Source organism: Elephas maximus, chromosome 20, assembly GCF_024166365.1.
Source record: "Elephas maximus indicus isolate mEleMax1 chromosome 20, mEleMax1 primary haplotype, whole genome shotgun sequence".
Classification (NCBI taxonomy): domain Eukaryota; kingdom Metazoa; phylum Chordata; class Mammalia; order Proboscidea; family Elephantidae; genus Elephas; species Elephas maximus.
This window is the reverse complement of record NC_064838.1, coordinates 54904229-54922882: the sequence shown is the minus strand read 5'-3', so window position 1 is coordinate 54922882 and position 18654 is coordinate 54904229. Positions and strand designations below refer to the sequence as shown.

Sequence of the window (18654 nt, the reverse complement as noted above, 5' to 3'; positions counted from 1 at the left end):
ATTCCTGATGTGCTGCCAAGAGTATTTACGATACAATGGGGTGGAGAGGGCTCCTGGCACTGCCTTACACATGGTGTGGCCAGTTACCGTTTTTGCCAGGGCTCAGGCCTGGGAGGTTGGCCTTCCCATCTCCACCTCAAGGGCTCCCTCCGGGCTCTTTCCCCACGTGGTCGAGTCTGGAGCTGCAGGTGCCCCTGTCCACTGCCCCCGACACCACACACCACATCTGGGATGTGCTGAGGGACCCCACATTCTCAAAGTCTCTGACTGATGCCTCTCCTGTCAGAGCTCTGGGCCCCATCGTGGTCCTGTCCCCACCCCACCCCACATCCAAGCTCTCAGCAATGGCTGTGAGGCAGTTCTATCCAGAATGCCACCTCTAGACCTTGAGCAGTTGCAGCCTCCTGCCCCCTACCCCACTTCAGCCCCCTCCTCCCGGTAGCCAGAGAGCATCCTTGGTGCCCACCTGACCCTATAATTCACCTCAGAACCCTTGTATTAGGCCCCTGGTGCCCAGAAATGAATTCAGAGCTCAGCTGAGAGTACTGCCCCCACCTGGCCAAACACATCTCTGCCCATGTGTCTCAGGCCTCCGGGCTTTTGCCCAGACTGTCCCTGCTGCCTGGTCCTCTGCTCTCCCCTCCTCAAGCCTAGAGTGATGACCAAGTGCGTGCCTCAGACCCTGGGGCCCTCAGCCTGCCCTGGAGTCCCAGCTCAGTGAGCATGTGAGCAAGTTCCGTTGTCTCCCTCAGCCTCAGCTTCCTTGTCTGTAAAATGAGAGGATTCACAGCCTCTGCCTTATCGGGTGTCACGAGGGTTGAGTAAAATCATCCCAGAAGCACTTGGCTCAGCATTTCCATTCAAGCTCTATCCTTTGAAGGTCCCTCCACCTGGTGTCATCTCCCCAGAGTCTGACACATAGGGCTTAGGAGAATGAGTCCCTGGCCCTGTGCGCCACCTACCCCAGGAGAGGGGCCCATCAGGGCAGCACTGGGCTTCTAGAAAGACTTCTGGGGGCAGCTCTTGGTCTTGTCCTGAGGGTTCACAGGCCTAGGTGAACCTCTACATGAGCTCTGCAGAAGGTGGCCCAGGACCTAGCTATGCCAGCCTCAGTGTCTCTGACAGTTAAACAGGCGCCAGTGACAGTGTCACCCTCCCTTCCAGCTCAACTGAGCAACGTGACCCATGACTGTACCCCACCAAGCCTTGGTTTCCTCAACCACAATGTGGTGATGATTAAAATGCTCCTCTGTAGAGCTATGTGAGGATTAAATCTAATAAATGCAGAGCAGCTGCTTGAGGCTAAGCACACAGCAGGAACTCAAGAAATGGTAGCAATGATGGGGAGGAGGAGGAAGATGAGGAGGAGGGGGAAGGTCCAGTGGGCCTGCCCAGATTCTTTACCTGGCTATAAGATCCAAAGGCAGGCAAGGCCCCCGCAGTGCCGGCTTGGGGTTCACTCTGCTTGCTCATGTAGCTCAGCCTCATTGAATTCCAGGAAACGGCAGAGGGACTTGGCTGCCTCTTCAGCAGGCAGGACTGTCCTTCAAAAGCAAGGCAGGGGTGGGAGTCTGCACCAGGGGAGGCAGGGCTGGTGGCTGAGAGCCAGAGAAGACACCTGGTTTGAGCTCCCACCCTGCCCCATCCTGCTGGGCCTCAGTGTCCTCATCTGTAGCACGGAGATCTTTGTGGGCACTTCCAGTCCCAAAAACCTGCTCCCTGGGCTCAAAGGGTGGGATGTCTGACCTCTCCATTCCCCCAGACACGTGCCCCAGAAGGGGGCTATAGACCTGGGACAGCAGGGGGCAATGAGGTGGCATCCCCCGCTCTGGGGAAAAAGGTGGGACTTCTGGAGGAGACCCCAGGCCCTGAGAAGGGGTCCATCGAACCAGGCCTGCCTGCCATGGGACAGAGCTGCTCTGAGGCAGCCCACTCTCTGCCCTCTGTTCTAGCTAGGACCAGGTGGAGAGCAGCCTGGGTTAGGGCTCCCTGTGAGACTGGCTGGTAGGCTTCCCTGGCCGCTCCTACCCTGGGAGCTGTGAAATGGGCCTTTCCTCACCATTTCCCTGCAGGGTGGTTGGGGCATCTGTGGGAGGCGAGGGGTACCACAATTTAAAGCTCCTACACATTTGATTCCTGATTATGGGGCCAAAGATGCCCAAAAGTCCTTCCAGATACCTCAGGAGGCTCTGGGGAACAGGAGCTGGGGTTGGGGGTACACAGTCAGTTCCCTCAGATGAAGAGATGCTTGCTCATTTTGAAAGGGGGGAACCCTGCTCTCTGCACAGCTACAGGGGCTTCAAGGGACTCAAGTCTGTCCACATACCCAGGGCCCAAGGTCAGCCCATGAACCTGGCCTGGAAGATTTTATGGGCCAGAATCCCAGGGTTTAGGGATTACCTGGAAAGCCATATGAACACCACCTAATTTATTGACCATGGGCCCTTGGAAGCAGTGGGGGCTGAGGGGAGCACTGGGCTGGGAGTCAGGAGGTGAGGCTGTATGACCTCAAGTAAGCCCCAAACAGAGGTTTGGGGAGGATTAAGGAACAGACATGGGTCTCACTAAGATCCACCCCTTTCAACACAAACAGGCTCTCTTGGCTTCATCCAAAGCATATCCAGGGGATTCAGCACGAAATTGATCCCTGAACCCAGGTGTCCAGACTGTTCGCCCCCCAGATTCTCAGCTCTTAGACCTAGCATGAGGCACATCAGTCCATGTCTGGCCTCCCAGTAGCTATGTGGCCCCTGGATCGGGGCTGTGTCTTCAGAAGCCCTAGGCCCTGGCAAAGTAGGATGGGGCCTCCAGAGGCCCCAAGTACCCCTCCTGTGGCGTGAAGTCCCAGTCCCAACCTGAATGGAGGCAGGGTTGAGGGCACCAGACTTAGATACAGGTCAACTGGTGACCTCAACTTGGGGGACTATAAGGCTGAGGGCCCTGGGGATGACCTGATCCCACCCCAGGAACACAGCGATGACACAGCCTAGCTCAGGCCTGTGGCAGGAGCCAGGTATGGCCTGCTGGCTGAAGGGAACCCAGTCCTCCAAAATCCATGGAAGAGTCAGGTCTTTCAGCTCTGAGGCAGGGGCTCCTATGTTCATTTCCCAGATGAGGTACCTATAACCTTGAGAGTGCAGGACTCCTGCTCTACTGCACACACTGAGGGAGCTGGGCAGCCACACGATCCCATGGAGGACCCAGTCTCTGAGGTCCTCTCTGAAGGCCTGGGTGGCCCCAATGCCACTGAAGATGGGCCATAGAGGCCAGTCTTCCTTCTTTCCCCTGCCAAATCCAAGTTCCATCTCTTAACAGCCTGTCTTGCCTGGGTCAGTCTCTCCGGGGCCCACACTGGGCAGTCCTTTGCTCCTTTTAAGAGAGGCCCAGTGCTGTCCAAACACAGTGAGCCACACAGGTAGGAAGTCTCGGCAGTGCAGGTCTCCAGGTTGAGGGGGTTTCTCCACCTCCACCCTGAGGGCCCCCAGGGGAGAGATGTTCAAGGCAAACCAGACTTTTTCTATCAGGCTACTCAAAATTCCTCATCTCTGCCCATTCCAGATTCTAATTCCAAAGCCACTTCCCCATTTTTAAGTTAATTGTTACATTAGCACTCCACTTTGGTACCAAAATCTGTATTAGTTTCCTATTGCTGCTGTAACAAATTACCACAAATTTAATGACATCAAACAACACAAACTTATCATCTCGCAGTTCTGGAGGTCAGAAAGCCAAAATCAGTTTCTCTGGACTGAGATTAAGGTCTTGGCAGGATTGCATTCCTTCTGGAGGCTCTAGGAGAAAACCGGTTTCCTTGCCTTTTCCTGCTTCTAGAGGCTGCCCGCATTCCTTGAGTCATGGTCTCTTCCTTCAGCAACTGTGTCTCTTCTACCTCTGCTTCCACCTTCACATCCTTTCTCACTCTAACACTCCTGCCCCCTCTTGTAAGGACTCTTGTGATTACACTGGACCCATCTGGATAATCCAATTTTAATATCTCAAGATCCATAACTTAAAGATATCTGCAAAGACTCTTTTGCCATATAAAGTAACATATTCACAGGTCTTGAGAATTAGGATGAGGGCATCTTTGGGGGTCATTATTTTGCTTACCACAAGAGGGAGGGTTGCTTTGCCGGCCCCAAGCTGAGCCCAGAGGGCTGGTCCAGGGTGACAGGTCATAAGGGGGATCAGGCTGCTGTGCTGGCCAACACCCTGGCTGGGGCCCAGAAATCCATGAAACCTGGCGCCGCCCTTGCCACTGCCAAGAACAGCCTGTTCTCCCAGCATGGCCACCGTGCAGGGATCAGGTGCACTTGAGCCGCTGAAGCTGGCTCAACTGAAACAGTTGCCTGGCTCAGGCTGGAGGCCCGACCCTCACAGGTTCCTGTCCCTGCTGGCCAGGGTGTATGTAAGCTGCCATTATGTCAGACATGGGCCATTCTAGAAAATGCTCTCACTGTCACCTTATTGGTAGATATTTACTGAGTCTGGGGTTTGCCAGAGATGCATAGGGTCCCAGAGAGATGAGGGAAAAAATGTTTCCAAATGCGGGGGACAGAATGTCATTGGTAGCAGAAGTATGGGTCGGGGCAGGCAGAGTAGACACAGACGGAGGACAGATGGCCCAGAGGAGATGGCATTTGTGTTGGAGCCTGAAAGAGGGACAATTTAGACTGGAGTGGTGGCCAGGGGGATTCCTGGTGCACTGCCTGGGCAAAGGGAAGAAGGTGTGCTCAGGGAGGCTGGAGTCCATGTCAGTGAAGAATCTGAAAGTGGATGGGGAAGAACAGGCTGGCCTACAGGGATTAAAGGACTTCCCACTCCAGGCCAGCATTTCTCAAACCCTGTCAGCAGTGAAACCTTCTGTTCTGATGGAAGCTTACTCAGAGCACTGACAGGGCCTTAAGAGGGGTCCCAGGGCTTTTCCCTTAGTTGCCCTCCGCTACCTCTTCCAATCGGGGCTCTGCAGGACACAGAAGCCACACTCAGGTTGGGGAGCCGGCTAAGGGTTTAGAGCAGGGATTGGGGGCAGCTGAGGTGGCCTGGGGACCAGATGGAAATGGGAAAGCAGAAAAGGTGCATTTCTTGTAGTTAGGGGTTTGGGACACTTTTCAGTAAAGCAGCTGGATAAGCCTATGGACAGCTGGGAAAAGCATCCAACTGCCTCCCCAGAAGAGGGGGTAGAACTGCTTTCCCAGAGTGAGTCCAGTCCAGCTGGGCCTCCTGCTCGCCCCGCCCACACTCTGGGGCTCTGGCTGAAGGGGGCTGGGCAGTCAGCAGGCAGAGCCTGGGCTCCACCATCAGCTCCCCGTGCTGCACTTCTGCCTCCTCAGGCTCCAGGACACAGGCAAAGGAAGCAGCTCAAGTGTGTGGCCCTAGCCCAGAAAGGAGGGAGGGAAGAAGGCAAACAGCTCACTGAGCTGGAGCCCTGGGCCTTGGGGCACTAGGACCTGGTGAGGAAGGGGAAGGAGGGGCTGAGGGGAGGTCCTGGGCTATCAGGCTATTAGCCTCTTGGTGGCTCCATCTCCAAAGGGCAGAGAGAAGTCTAGAGCCCAAGAGGGATACTCCTCCTTCCCTCCACCGACTGCTCTGTGTCTCTGCCTTGGGGGAAGGTGATGGTGTCCAGCACCAGACAGATGCCCAAGGGTGCAGAACTACCCCCGTGCAGACCCTCCAGGGCAGGCAATGAAAACACCCACAATGGCCCATGAAAGGAGCATCCCAAGGTCTCCTCAACAACCACCCTATGGTAAAGCACTTGGTCTCGTTTCAGGCTTGGGAGTCAGGGCTGAGGAAGGGGAAGTCATCTGCCCAAGGTTACAACCTGGCGAGGAGTGGAACTCGGATCTGAACCCAGGCTGGTATGGCTCCAACACAGTGTTCAGGCTTCAGACCCAGGGCCCAGGCAAGTTAGTAGCTGCGGGCTTGAGGCCCATCCTGCCAATCCACGTGGTCTGAACCTCTTTCCCCATGGAGTCGAGCCCTACAGTTTTCTAGAAACAAAGATGCCCCCAAGGGTGACTCCTGCTTCAGTGACCCCAGCTGCCCCTACACTGTCACTCTCCATCATCACAATCACTTGGGGTGTCACACCCACACGCTTGCCAAGGCTTTTCCTCAGTAACAGGCCTGAGGCTAGGAGGGTGAGAATACCAGGAAAGCCAGCACTGCCTGAGAGGTGACCCAGACTATGGGACAAGGGGACAATGGATCACCATGAGGGTCAGGCAGCCACCCTGAGATGCTGCTGAAGACACCAAGAGCTGAGGGGCGCAGGCAGGAGGGGAGAAAGGGCACTACTGTGATGAGCTTGGCAGGCTAAGGTGTGAAGGTCTCAGAGTACAGCGGGCTCAGGAAGTGGGGGGCCCCACCCTGCCTGTCCCATACTCCACCCTCCTAGGTGCCTTCTGGAGTACCCATAAGGGGGAGCCCCCAGCTCCTCCTCAAAGGATGCTGGGGACAGCTCAGGGTCCGTGCAGATGGGACTGGGCACAGGACAGGACACTACATACTTGGATGCTGCAGCCTGGCCTCTGCTGAAGCAAATGGGATGGCTAGCCACAACAGGAGAATAAGTCGCTCAGGCTGGGTATGAGCCCTGAAACACACACTCCCCAAAGACAGGGACCTAACTTCCCATCTCCACTTCACCACCTCCCACCATGGGACCCCAGGCAGGTCATATCTTGTCTTGAAGCCTCAGTCTCCCTGCCTGAGGAGTGGGCATTCAGAGGCCAGCCTACACACTCCACCTGGCTGACAGAGTAAACTGGGGCTGCTACCTTGTAATGGCCTTAAGCCAGACAGCCAGCTCCTCACAGGGAAAGGAGCTGCCTGAGGTTCCACTGCAAGGCATAGCCCTGGGCCCCAAGTCTCCTGGCTTCAGTAGAAGCTAATGCCTACCAGACTACACTGCCTCCAACCACCACACCACCAGGTCAGGCCCTTGAAAATGCCAGGACAGAGGGTCAGGCAGAATGAACTAGCTTGGTCTGCCATGCCCCACGGCACTCACCCTAATGTAGGCTCATACTGGCCCCTGCCAACCTGTGGGCTTCCTGGCACTGTAGACAGGAGGGCTGGGCCTTCAGGCCTCCTGGTGGCCTTGAGTCTGCACAGACCAGAGCTGAGGTGGAGGCTACAATCTAGAATCCATTCTGTTGGCTTCTCACTCTCCCCAATCCCAACCAGGAACAGATGGGTTACTTAAAACCTCAAGGTCAGCTGGAAGGGGTGCTTTAGCTGAAAGCCTTGGGAATAAAACGTCAGTAAGGGTCCTGCTCACTCGTCATTGGCTCAAGCCCTCAGATAAGTGACTGTGGCTATGTGACCCGAGAACTATGCAGCTAGGACTCTCAGTCTCAGCCCTCCAGGGAGCAGGCGGTCACCCATGAGCTGAAGCTCAGATGAAGTTTCTGTGCTCCATACCCAGGCCCTGTCAGGGGAGTGTGTGGGGGTACATCCAGGATGGCAGGGGCTAAGTCAAACCTCAGAAGTGAGCTGCTCAGTGCCAAGCCCCAAGAATCCAGGACCAGAAGCGAGTACCCATGGGCCTCTGTCCACATTGCTCCCTGCTGGGGCAGAAGAGGACCCACAAATCACAGCAACAAAAACATTAGGTCACCATTTATTGGTTTTTACTGGCCATATCTCCCAATACCTCCCCAACAATTCGGAGGGTAGGCCTGGGGCCTCCCCTATTCCATCAGCAGAGACATTGAGTGATCTGTCCTTACCCACAATGACATGATACAGCCAGGCTGAGAACCCAGGTCCATCCAACTCCTGAGCTGGGCTGGGGATGCCCCTGCTCTTTGCCACCCCAGGAAGGACACGTCCACCCTGGCTTCTATCCCCAAGTCTCCCAGAATTGTAGAGCATGGGGAATCACAGAGCCACAGGAAATGCCACGAGCATCTGGGATTTTGGAAGGCACCATCCACCTCCTTCCGGGCAGCATTCCAGAAAGGATGGAACCCTGGCTAGGTGTCCACAGGGCAGCCACACTGGGGTCCAGATCTCCGGATATGCAGGAATCGAGGCCTGAGGAGGCAGAGATGAGGGCCTGTTGCTGCCTGTGCCCTGGGAATGAGCGGGGAGTGGGAACAGCACCCTGTCCCGACAACCACAGCCATATTCTGGCCACAGCCACGGTGGGCAGCACAGGTGTAGATGGCCTGGGGGCTGCGGGGGGAGTGGGCAGAGTCTCACCTCCCACAGAAGTCCTTGCGCACAGCCACAAGATAAAGGTGCAGGTCAGGTCGGCTCCGGAGCCAGCTGCTGACAAGCTCTGGATGCCTAGGGTCCACTTCCAAGAAGACACTTCTGTGTGAGAGAGAGAAGCTAAGTCAGCTTAACCGGACAGGGCCAGTGCTTGCACTCCTGGGTTGCCCAGGCTGGGAGGGGTGGGGGCACAAGGACTGCCAGGACATGCCCAGTAACCACTGGAAGGGAAGGAGGCTGCTGGGGAGAGACCCAGGAGATACACTTCACCCATACCCAAAGTCCTTCAGGAGCTGGGGTGCTAGGGCCAGGATGTGGGTAATGACATCCATGCCCTCCTTCCCGCCGTCCAGGGCTGCCAGGTCTTCATACCTGAAGTGAAGACGATGATAAGTGAGAGCCTGGGTGGGGGGAGTGGTATCTGAAAAGTACGGAAGAAGGGGGCCCCGTGGAACTCACACTCTGGTTCGAGAGGCAAGTCTGAGGACCCAGAAGAGGTGGCTCCAAGTGGAGGGCAGCTCCTATCCCCCTACCTACTGTGGCAACACCCCCGCATGCTCAGTGAATCCCATCCACTGACAGCCCTGGAGCAGGAGTACCCCCTATTACCCCTCCCCCACCCAGGTCCTCTTGAGCTCCCTCTGGTTCTCAGTCCCTGTTGGGGAGCAGGGTGGCACAGTAGAAAGCTGGGAGTAGGGTTTTAGCCCCAGCTTTCTCACTAAACCCCCACAAGGCCTTGGACAAGGTGCCCTCCCTCTCTAGGCCTCAGTCTCCTGTAAAATGATGCTCTCTATGTGTGTGGGGGCACCCTGAGAGTGACAGTGACAGCTCCAATTTCCTGAGCACCTACTATGGGCTCTGCACTGCATCCCATGCTTCAGTCGTCACTTAGCCCTCACCACGGCCATGCAAGGCTCTGCTACTCCCCTTTCATGGGTAGGAAGCTAAGGCTCAGAGAGGCTCGGTGGCCATTCAGTGGTCTTAAGCAGGAAGGCATAAGCTAAACCCAGATAGGTCTTTGGGCTTTAGAGCGCACCCTTTCCATACCACTGCCCACTTTGGCCCCCACCCTCCTGCCCCTCCCATTAGACCTCCTCAGGCCTGGTCTCCCCGTCTCGTCCCACCCGGCACCTGCAGATCTCAGGAGCCAGCTGCTCCATGTCCTGGTGGAAGACGTAGGGAGGGTTGCTGATCACCAAGTCCATGGGGCCCCAAGGCAGAAGGTGTGTCCAGCTCTTCTCTGTGGTCAGAGAAGAAGACACATCAGGGACTGGCTCACTGGGAAAGAAGAGGTGGTTGTTCCATCTGCCACCATGCCCCCGGGTAGCCTCTCCCCAGGGCCATGCCTTGGTCCTGTCTCTGGACCTGATAAGCTAGCCTTGCAGATTAGTACCCAGGCTCCCCAGAAGGCAGCCTGACCAGAAGTATCCATACTCTGTCATGACAGCTCTTCATCTGGAATATCTGTGCCCTCTCCTCTTCCTATCAAAAACCTGCCACATCCAGGAAGCCCTCACTGATTGCCTGTATCCTCCTCCACGGCCTCACTGGCCTTTATAGGCAACATGGACTAGAGTGCCTGCAGGGCAGGTATTTTGGTCCTGAAGGCTTTCTCTGGAGCTTCTGTTTATCTCTTGCCAAGAAGCAAGCCTTAGTTAAACTCATTAGTTATGGGAGATTCAGAAGGTTTAAAAAAGACTCTGTGGCTGATCCCCTCACAGGTCAGCTCAGCCCAGGAGACACATGTGGCAACAGTGACTCGCCCATTCTTAGAAAGGAATGGTGCCTGTATCCAGGGCCCCTCCCTCAGGGAAGATGGGTGGGGAGGGTACCTAAGGTCACATCAAGGGGGACAATCCGAATCCTGTCCTGCAACTGAAGCCTGGAGAGACGGGGAGAGGGGAGGGGGAAATAAGCATGGTGGATAAGCCCCACCTTGGCTACCATGGCCCAGAGGGACAATGACCCCTTCTTGGGCCAGCAGGATACTTACTCATTCATAACGCTGTGGGAGTCCCACCCCCACTCCCCCACCCTTTTTTAGGAGTAGAAATTAGACATCCATGGGTTTGGTACCTGGATAGAGTCAGGCCCAAAGTCCGACCCCCTCACCCTGGCCCTCTGGCCCCCAGCCCTCCAACCTCTGAGCATTCTCCTGGGTCAGGCAGATGGCAGCGTCCTCCTTATCCACAGCAATAACTTGGCTCTGCCTCAAGAACAAAGAAGGGTACAAGGGCTGCAGGGTGCCTGAGGAGGCCAGGCTTGGGAAGCAGCGCCCTCCCAGCCCCCTTTCAGGAGAGGAGGGAAATGTCCGATAGCCCTTCTCACGCTGCCGTGGCCAGGGTTTGGCAGACAGATAGAGATGGGAGCCGGAGGCTGTGACAATGGTGAGCTGGTGGGGGGCCCTGTCATCCCTCCTCTGGCCCATTCCCCTCAGGTACTCCTGGCCGAGGGGTAGGAGGGACAGTGAGTAGTGGTCACGGTCTGCCTGGGGTGGGGTATAGAGCTACAGTGGGGCTTACCCGGGGGAGCCGACTCAGTAGGCTGAGGGCAATGGCCCCTGATCCGCAGCCCACCTCCAGGATGACAGGGCCATCTTGGGCACCTGCTGTACAGGGCCTCTGGGCCTCCTCCTCCAGCACCCAGTCAATCAGCTCCTGCAGGCCAGAGTGCTCGAGGTCAGAGTTGATGCTACACTGGCCCTGGAGGTCCTGGCACAGAGACCCAAGCATAGTTAACCCTGTGTGTATATGGAAAGGGGGAGTGGCCAAAGCCACTGAACTCCATTGTCAGCTGGGTCCATGGGCAGGTTACCCTGCCTCTCTATGCCTCAGTTTTCCCATCTATAAAACTGAACACAGTTGAGAATAACCCACCTCATCGGAGTGTGGTGGGGGCTAAACGGAACCACATTCATGAAGCACTGACCCCGTGCCTGGTACATAGTAAGTGCTCAATAAACCCCAAAACCAAAAAACTCAAACCCATTGCTGTTAAGTTGATTCCAACTCTTAGCGACCCCATAGGACAGGATAGAGCTGCCCCATAGGATTTCCAAACAGCAAAGAGTGGATGAAAATTGCTGATGTTTTGGTTAGCAGCCAAGCCCTTAACCACTGTGCCACCAGGGCTCCCAATAAACCCCAGGTAAGCCCTTTACAGCCATCCTTTCGTTTCAGGCTCACAGTGACAACAATGATCACAACAGATGAGGGTTGGACACTCTGTGTCAGGCCCTGCTTCCAGAGCTTTCCCTATATTAACCATGAGGAAACTGAGGCCCAGTGGTCAAGGCCCTGCCTGGAGCCTGGCCTGCAGCAGCTCCTGGTGGCCAGGAATCAATCTTGGGAAGGAAAGGAGAGCCCCAGGGCGAGGCCAGAAAGTCCTAGGCCAAAGAGTCAGGGAATTCCCTCCATGGCTGCAGGGACATAGCCCCGACTGAGCCCCGTTTCAGAAGGAGGCCGAGGGTACATGGAGTAAGGGGAAAGGGGCCTGGGCATGATGGGAGGAGCCTGACCATACTGTGCCTGCCTCAGTGCCAGGGGGACACTTTCAGACATTTTCACAAGAGGATTTCAAGTCTCTCCACCCATCTGCTGCCTGCAAGGACTATACATGGGAGCCATTATAGGACTGGCGGCCTGAGGGAGAGGGCTTCCATTCCCCAGGGGCTGCCACTACAGCAATGTTTCCAACCAGCAGTGGAGTACAGGGCCTGAGTGGCCAGGTGCGGGGCAGGGAAAAGGTAGTTCAGACCCTTCTCAAAGGAGTCCCCATGGATGGGGCAGGAGGGCCCCCCAAGAGGCTTCTGGGGCCCCAGTCCCCAGGCAGGAATGGATTAGAGACCTGGTGGGAGTTCAGCAAGTAGGTGCTTATCATCTGAAAAGAGGGCTACCTCCTCCAGAAAGCCTTCCTCGAACCTCCCACCAGGATGGCTCTACCACAGCTTTCCCCACCCTGAGTCTAAGGTCTAGGTTGGGGTTCACCTCTCCCACCAAACCAAAGACTCCATGATGGGAAGGGCTGCAGTCTGACCCATCACAGGGTGTTTCACACAGCGAAGGCTTGGCCCAGAAGAGCCTCTGGGCTACTTCACAAGTGCAGAGTAAGTTCTTGGTGGCCCCAGGAAGCCACCCTGCGAATCTCAGACTGCCAGGTCCCCTCAAACCTCCAATGGCACCAACCAGGCCCCAACTGACAGAGGTCCCCAGGTCACTCAGACCCATTTTCCAAATGTTCTGAGTCTCAAAAAGCTTCTCAGCCTTTGGGGTCTCCCAACCCCAGGAGAAAAGCTTCCCCAACTCAAGGGTAACAACTCTAGGGCAGCAGAACTTGGCTAGCAGGCCCGACCTTCCACACCCCTTCCAAGCCCCTTCCATACCAAATCAACTACTACCTGCAAGTGAGGGAGCCCAGCTCCAGCAGGTCAGGGCTTTCGCTCCCCTTCCCACCAGCCCTGTGATGGGCACTGCTGGAGACCACTGGGGCGCTCAGCAACCAGGACAAGCAGGGTTAGGACTGGCAGAGACAAGTAGTCTAGGGCTATAGCCGAGAACCTGTGGTCTCAGTGGTGAGGCCACGTGCAGACAGGCCATCAGGGTGGCTGGAACTTGTCAGGGGTGTGAGCATCTCTTGGTTTCCCAGCCACAGACAGACCTACCCTGGCTGGAGGAAGACCCCTTACTGGCCACACTGGCTAGCCACCTCACAGAGACACCCCTGACCTCAGACAGACAAATCACAGATGCGGATGGCCAGCCCACGCCAGGTATGAGGCAGAGAGATGGAGCCCCAGATCTGTCAGCAGCCCCCTGCCTCTTCCTTACTTGCCAGGCTCATGTTGGTTGTGGGTCCACTTGGGGAACAGGGGTGGTAATTACCCCAAGAAGACCAGAAACTCTTTTTCTCCTGCCCATTGAAGAGCCTCCCTCAGGCCTGAAGCTGGTGGTTCTTTGGGAGAAGCTGAGAGCTGAGCTGGTCAGGGGCCCAGGGCACCTTGTCCAGATGAACATGAGAAGAATCCAAGAATACATCAGGGTGGGGAGAGGGGTATGTGGAAAGGCGGCAGGAAGCATGCAGCTGTCGGCTCTGCCTAGAGTCCCAGCCCTAACGTGGACTCCAAACTCCTCAAGAGTTTGCCCCAAGGCCTCAGCAGGACCTGAGTGCCACAAGCACCCCTCATTAGGATGGTGACCCTGGCAGGGCAGCTTCAGGAAGGTGGCATTGCCTACAAATCACAGACAAAACACCCATGGGAAGCCTCACCTCACCAGGCTGGGCAAGAATGACTCACATCCCCAGCCTTGGGTTTCCCACTACACAAACTGCCAGGCCAGGGACTGGGCCATCTTCCCACCTTCAGGATAAGCCCAACTCGCGTGGCCCTCTTGCCGCCCGCAACTTTGCACTTCAGATTTCTGCATCCATCATCAGAAACACGACCCCTCCCCCCACACCCATCCTCCCCCCTCCTTGCCACAGGCCACGTCCTCTAGAGTTCTTGGTAAGGCATCCCTCGATGTGGCTTCACATTGGTGCAAACCTGGGCAAGTTCTCAGAAATGTCTGTACAGTGAGGGAGGCCCCAGCTGCCCAACCACAGCCCTTTCCCCTGCTGTGGGGCTGTTCTGCTGGCCAGACCCATCCAGGAAAGGGGCAGGCCATGTGGCGGCCACAAGTCCACACCTAACACTCAGAGCCCCAGAATATGTGGCTGGTGCCAGGTCAGCTGTGTAGGGACTTGGAGGTCACCATGGTGGCTGCCCTCCCATGCATTGACCCTTGGCTGCCTCAAGGGTAGTAAATGACCTCATGCCAGAAGTCACACATTCAGGGGAGCCACAGGTTGGCCTACTAAAAGGCTACAGGTGGCAGGCCACATCCTGCTCTTGACCCCATCCCAGCTCATGCCAATCCCAGATGGGGCAGCCCCATGTGAGGTGTGGGGCTCGGCCTGGGAACCCAGGAGCCACCCTTATGTGTCCCACCTGGCTGCCCTGTGACCTCAGCCCTGACATGGGCAGTGAGGCAAGAATCTAGCTTGCCAATCTCATGATGTGGTGGGGAGAGGGGCAGAAGGTCTCTTGGCTGGGCACAGAGGCTGAAGAGTAAGGGGCTCCGCGTCCCTGGTTAGGGCAAGTGGATGGGGCCTGACCTTTCCTAGGAAAGTTTGTGTGCCTGGGCACCTTTCCAGAAACTACCCTTCTCACAACCCACCCAACCTCTCTCATCCGCCTGACTTGGTCTGCTCTTTCTCACTCCCAGCTCTGTCACCTACAAGGTCAGCAGAAGCCCTAAAAGCACCACAGAAAGCATCCCTCCCAGGATCACGGGGCTCACCTAAGGACAGAATATCAGGCCACACATCCCTAGCCCTCATAATTTGGGGGACAAACACAGGTGATTACCTGACCAGAGACCGGATCTATGAAGACCACTGAATCACAGATCCTCTGGTCTAGATGTCCAGCCCGCTCATCATCTGACCCCAAAGAGGTTAGTGGCCTGCCCAAGGTCACACAGCTGAGACTGGACCTCCAGGTATCCAGCTCAAGCCCTCTCCACTTCGCCCATGCATCCTGAGAACTGCTGGAGGGTGTTTGTTTCCCATAGTTCAGGTAGGCCTTCGGGCCCTCCTGGACCCAGCGAAAGGATGGCTCCCAGTAAAATGGCAGGAACAGGCTGAACACTCAGTGCATAGGACTAGTGTGAGCACCCTGGGCAGGATGAGGACCAGAGGACAGTCAAGGGGGCCAGTGGGAGACAGACAGGAAGGGCACTGCCTCTGAACATGGCAGTCGTGGAGCCCCAGCGCCCCCTGGAGGAAGTCTAAGGAAAGACAGGTGCCCGGAATCACCCAGTCTTCAACCAGCCCTCCCTGGCAGCTCTCACCTCTGTCTCTGGCCGAGGGATAAACACCGGGGGCACCATCTTCAGATTAAGCCCCTGAAAGTCCCATTCCCCAAGGATGTACTGCACCGGCATCCTGCAGAGGGGACAGCCAGGAGGTAGTCAGTGACAGAGGTACTGGCACAACCACACCTGGGTTAAGGGATACCACTAGTGGCCAAACGTGTCTCCTGGGCCCTGGACTCCTATCCAAGGCCTTTTGTCCCTACCTCCATTCTCATGCACTGCCCTGACTCCCTTCTTGCCATTACTTCACCCTACACCTCCCCAGTCCTTGGACGCTTTCCTCCTCTCTGACAGAGCCCCACGTCTTGGCCCACGGGTCCTCACCTCTGCAGTCTGAGGCTACTCAGCTCCTGGATGCACTGTAGCTGCTGAGGTGTCAGAGGCTGGGTCCAAAGTGCCGGCCTCAGACTCTGAAACTGACCCCACAGAGGATGTGAGTAGCTGGTTCTATGAGCCCGGGGATCTCAACTGGGTTTCTAATGTGGACAATGCCTGGGGCTCAGATCTGGCCATCTGGTCATCCTTGAACCCCTAGTGCCCAACTGCCCTAATAGTTTGCTGGGTGAATGAATAAATATCTGCCTACTGTTGTACATAGTTATGAGTCAGAACCGACTCAACGGCACCTAATAAGACATTCCTTCAGAAAAATCCCACCAGTCTCAGCTATGCCAAGGGCTGTGCAGGTGGTGGCAGGTGATGAGCCCATTTCTCAAGGGGGCAGAAAAGCCTAGATGTCTCTTGCCCCAGGGTCCTCTCTTTCTTTACCCTTCCCACCCTCCTGACACTTCTGCACTTAACTGTTTTGGCTCCAAGGACATGAGCCACGATGTACTCACTGCTTTCCCGGGCCTCAGGGATGCCTCTCTCTTCAAAGACTGTTGTCCAGTGGCTGACCAGCTGTGTGGCACTCACCAACCCAGCCAGAGGTGAATGGGGTGGCCATGAACTGAAGGCCCAGCTCCGGATGCCTCCTTTCCTTCCTGGGCCAGACAGGAGGGCCCACAGCATTCGACCCCAAGACTTCATGCCTCAGAGAAAGGCTCTCCTGAGGACTCCCAGGTCCCCAAGTCTTTCTTGTGATGTCAGCCGCTGAGGTGGGCTCTAAAGGTCGTCACTAGCCCCAGACAGGTGGAAATAGGGAGATCACAGGGTCCAGCTTCCCAAAGTGGCTCTGGTCCTCAGATGTGGCGGCCACCCTGGGGGTTGGGGGGTGGACCAGGAGGGTAGCTGAGCTTTAAGTTGCTCCCACCCCCACCTCATGTGGGCCCAGTGTGCTATCCACCCACTGCCTGAAAGGGGCTTTGCTCTTGCTCCATCACCTCCTTGACTCCATTTTAGACCTTCACCCACCTATTCTTTTTTTGATCAGTTATGTTTTCTTCATGTTTTGAGTTAAAGTGGATGAACCCGTAGCTCAGTCCCTGCTAAGAAATGGGACTGGTGGTGGGTCAGAGCAAGGGTTTTGAGGTCAGATGGATCTGTGTTTGACCCAGCATGTGTGGCCTTGGGCAAGTCACTGAGTTTCAGTTCTTGCATCAGTAAGATGGTGAGAATAACACCACTCCCTGGTGAGCAGTGCATTTGCCAGTGAATGTCCGGGGCTCAGCTGGGAGCTCAGCACATAGCAGGGACTCAATTCTACATGCTCCTAACTCATATTGCAAGGGGGAGGAGAGCGCCTTTGCTCGGGAGCTTTGCTTCTGACATTTTGTATGTTCTGTCATTGTATGCTGAAACTTTTCCTCCAATTTAACCCATGATTCCAGATGTCAGCATAAACTGCCAGCCAAAAATTTTACAATTTTTGTTAATTTTATATTTGTCACAAACAAGCTTAACTAAATATTTAGTTTAAACAAGCATTTATCGAGCGCCTGCTGAGTGCCAGACCTTCAGAGACAAGCAACCTCCATTTCAGAAAAGGGAACAGAGGCTCCAAGAGTGGAAGCCAGCTAAGAACTGTCCCAGGCAGGACATGAACACGGGTCCGAAAGATTCCAGAGGCAGCTCTGTCCACCTGGGCGCTGCCCTGGAAGGGGCCGAGGCTTGAAGTTGAGGGCCGCGGCCTCCCTTTCAGCTCCGACAGGCAGCGTTAGTGACCCAGGAGGCGCGGCCTCCTACTCGGCCCTGTTTCTCCACTGTTACTACGAGAGACAGGGCCGACAGAGCCGGCAAGAGCTCAAGGGCACTACAGTCCGGGCGCGCACACCCCGATCCCCGCCTCTAGTTCGTACCTACCACCGGGGCTGCCCCACTCGCCCTCCGGCCGCCCCCCACCCTCGGGTGTGGAGAGAAGGCCCCGGGTCCGGCCCTCCGACGTGCGTCTGCAGCAGTGCGCTTTCTCGGACGCCCAGCTTCCGGGGTCGGCGCAGCTGAGAAAGAGCTCGGGCGGACCCCACCGCCACTGCTCCAGGGTTCCTAGAGCCGCCAGGTTTCACCCGGGAGATCCCACAGTCGTGGAGGCTATGAACGCCATGCCCACTACGTCCGCAAGTCGACGGGTGCGAAAGAGCCTGAATGTGTGTGTGTGGTTGCTCCCTGGAGCCGAGACTCGAAGATCTTTCCGAAGGTCACGGCCGGAATACAGCTCCAGCCCACGGTGGCAGCTCGGAGCTGGCGTTAGGGGCGGGGACTGAGAGGAGTGTAGGAGCGAACAGGGGCGAGTCAAGAGCTGGCCGTGGGTCCGGGGGCGGGGCCCGATGCCTAGGGGCGTGGTCTAGCACAGCCGTGATCCCTGCAGATCTGGCCTGGGCGGGGCCCGGCGGAGCTGGCCTGGGCGGGGCCCAGTGCTGGCCGAGGGACCTAATGTCCGAGAGCTGGCCAAAGGCAGTGGCCCGAGCCCAGCAGGGACCGGCGGCGACTAGATCCCAGGGCCACTCCAGTTCCTCTAGCTCTGAGCCCTGAGATTGGCCTTGGGTCAGACCGTTTAGGGTTTGGAGCACTGAGCTCGAACCCCCGACGCCGGAAATTTGGGTTCGAATTCTGACTCTGTTGCCAACTCGTCCTGCGGCTTTGTCCAGGTGCCCTGCTGTCTCTGGGCCTGTTTCTTCTATAAAATTCAAGGCATGGATGTGCCCTGTAAAGTGTGGACTGCCAACTCCCCTCACCGAAATCTACTGGGACAGGGAGTTCTTATTAAACACGTGGATACCGGGCTCGGTCCCAGACACCGGGAGCCGCGGGCATCTGCATTTGTAACAAACTACCCTGGGGATTCCCATAAGCCCCTTTGAAAAACCGAGGATTAGAGGGTGTCTGAGGGCCCCTCCCTGAGATAGCCGCGCCGTGCAGGGAGGATTCTGTGAGGGGCATACGCAGACCTTCCTGGGTCGGAGTGCCCAATCATAACACCACCCGACCCAACTTCTCTAAACTGAAGGTGCCTCAAGTCTAGCCTAGGGGGAGGGTCGTTTACCAAGAGTCCTGACAACCAAGCCCCATGTGAGCAGGAAGACAAGGCACTGGGAGAGGAAGCAGCTTGCCCAAGGTCACAACGTCAGTAGAGGGTCGAGCC

At 56.4% G+C, this 18654-nt stretch overlaps 1 protein-coding gene across 6 annotated transcripts; it reads right to left on the bottom strand.

Annotated features, from left to right (window-relative positions):
- Positions 1–7418: 7418 nt before the first annotated feature.
- HEMK1 (HemK methyltransferase family member 1) lies at positions 7419–17802 on the bottom strand. Of its 6 annotated transcripts, none has more exons than XM_049862856.1 (11): positions 17375–17802; positions 15939–16336; positions 15462–15553; positions 15114–15207; positions 10746–10880; positions 10365–10429; positions 10056–10105; positions 9355–9463; positions 8500–8595; positions 8212–8325; positions 7419–8043 (listed from the first exon to the last, which is right to left on the bottom strand). In XM_049862856.1, the coding sequence occupies exons 2-11, from the start codon at positions 16164–16166 to the stop codon at positions 7983–7985; spliced, it is 1044 nt and encodes a 347-aa protein (XP_049718813.1). In that variant the 5' UTR covers positions 16167–16336; positions 17375–17802; the 3' UTR covers positions 7419–7982. The 6 variants fall into 6 exon arrangements, with proteins under 6 accessions (XP_049718813.1, XP_049718816.1, XP_049718814.1 ...); XM_049862859.1 differs by having other exon boundaries at positions 17379–17802; XM_049862857.1 differs by lacking the exon at positions 17375–17802 and having other exon boundaries at positions 15939–17368.
- Positions 17803–18654: the final 852 nt, after the last annotated feature.

What these genes read in the sequence shown, in the direction of transcription:
- HEMK1 (XM_049862856.1), bottom strand. Translation starts at nt 16,166, where the DNA reads ATGAAGTCTTGGGGTCGAATGCTGTGGGCCCTCCTGTCTGGCCCAGGA. An exon ending in AGTAGCCTCAGACTGCAGAG is followed by an intron (nt 15,208 to 15,461) that starts GTGAGGACCCGT and finishes TCCCCTCTGCAG; the next exon opens with GATGCCGGTGCAGTACATCC. An exon ending in CCCCCTTGATGTGACCTTAG is followed by an intron (nt 9,464 to 10,055) that starts GTACCCTCCCCA and finishes CTCTGACCACAG; the next exon opens with AGAAGAGCTGGACACACCTT.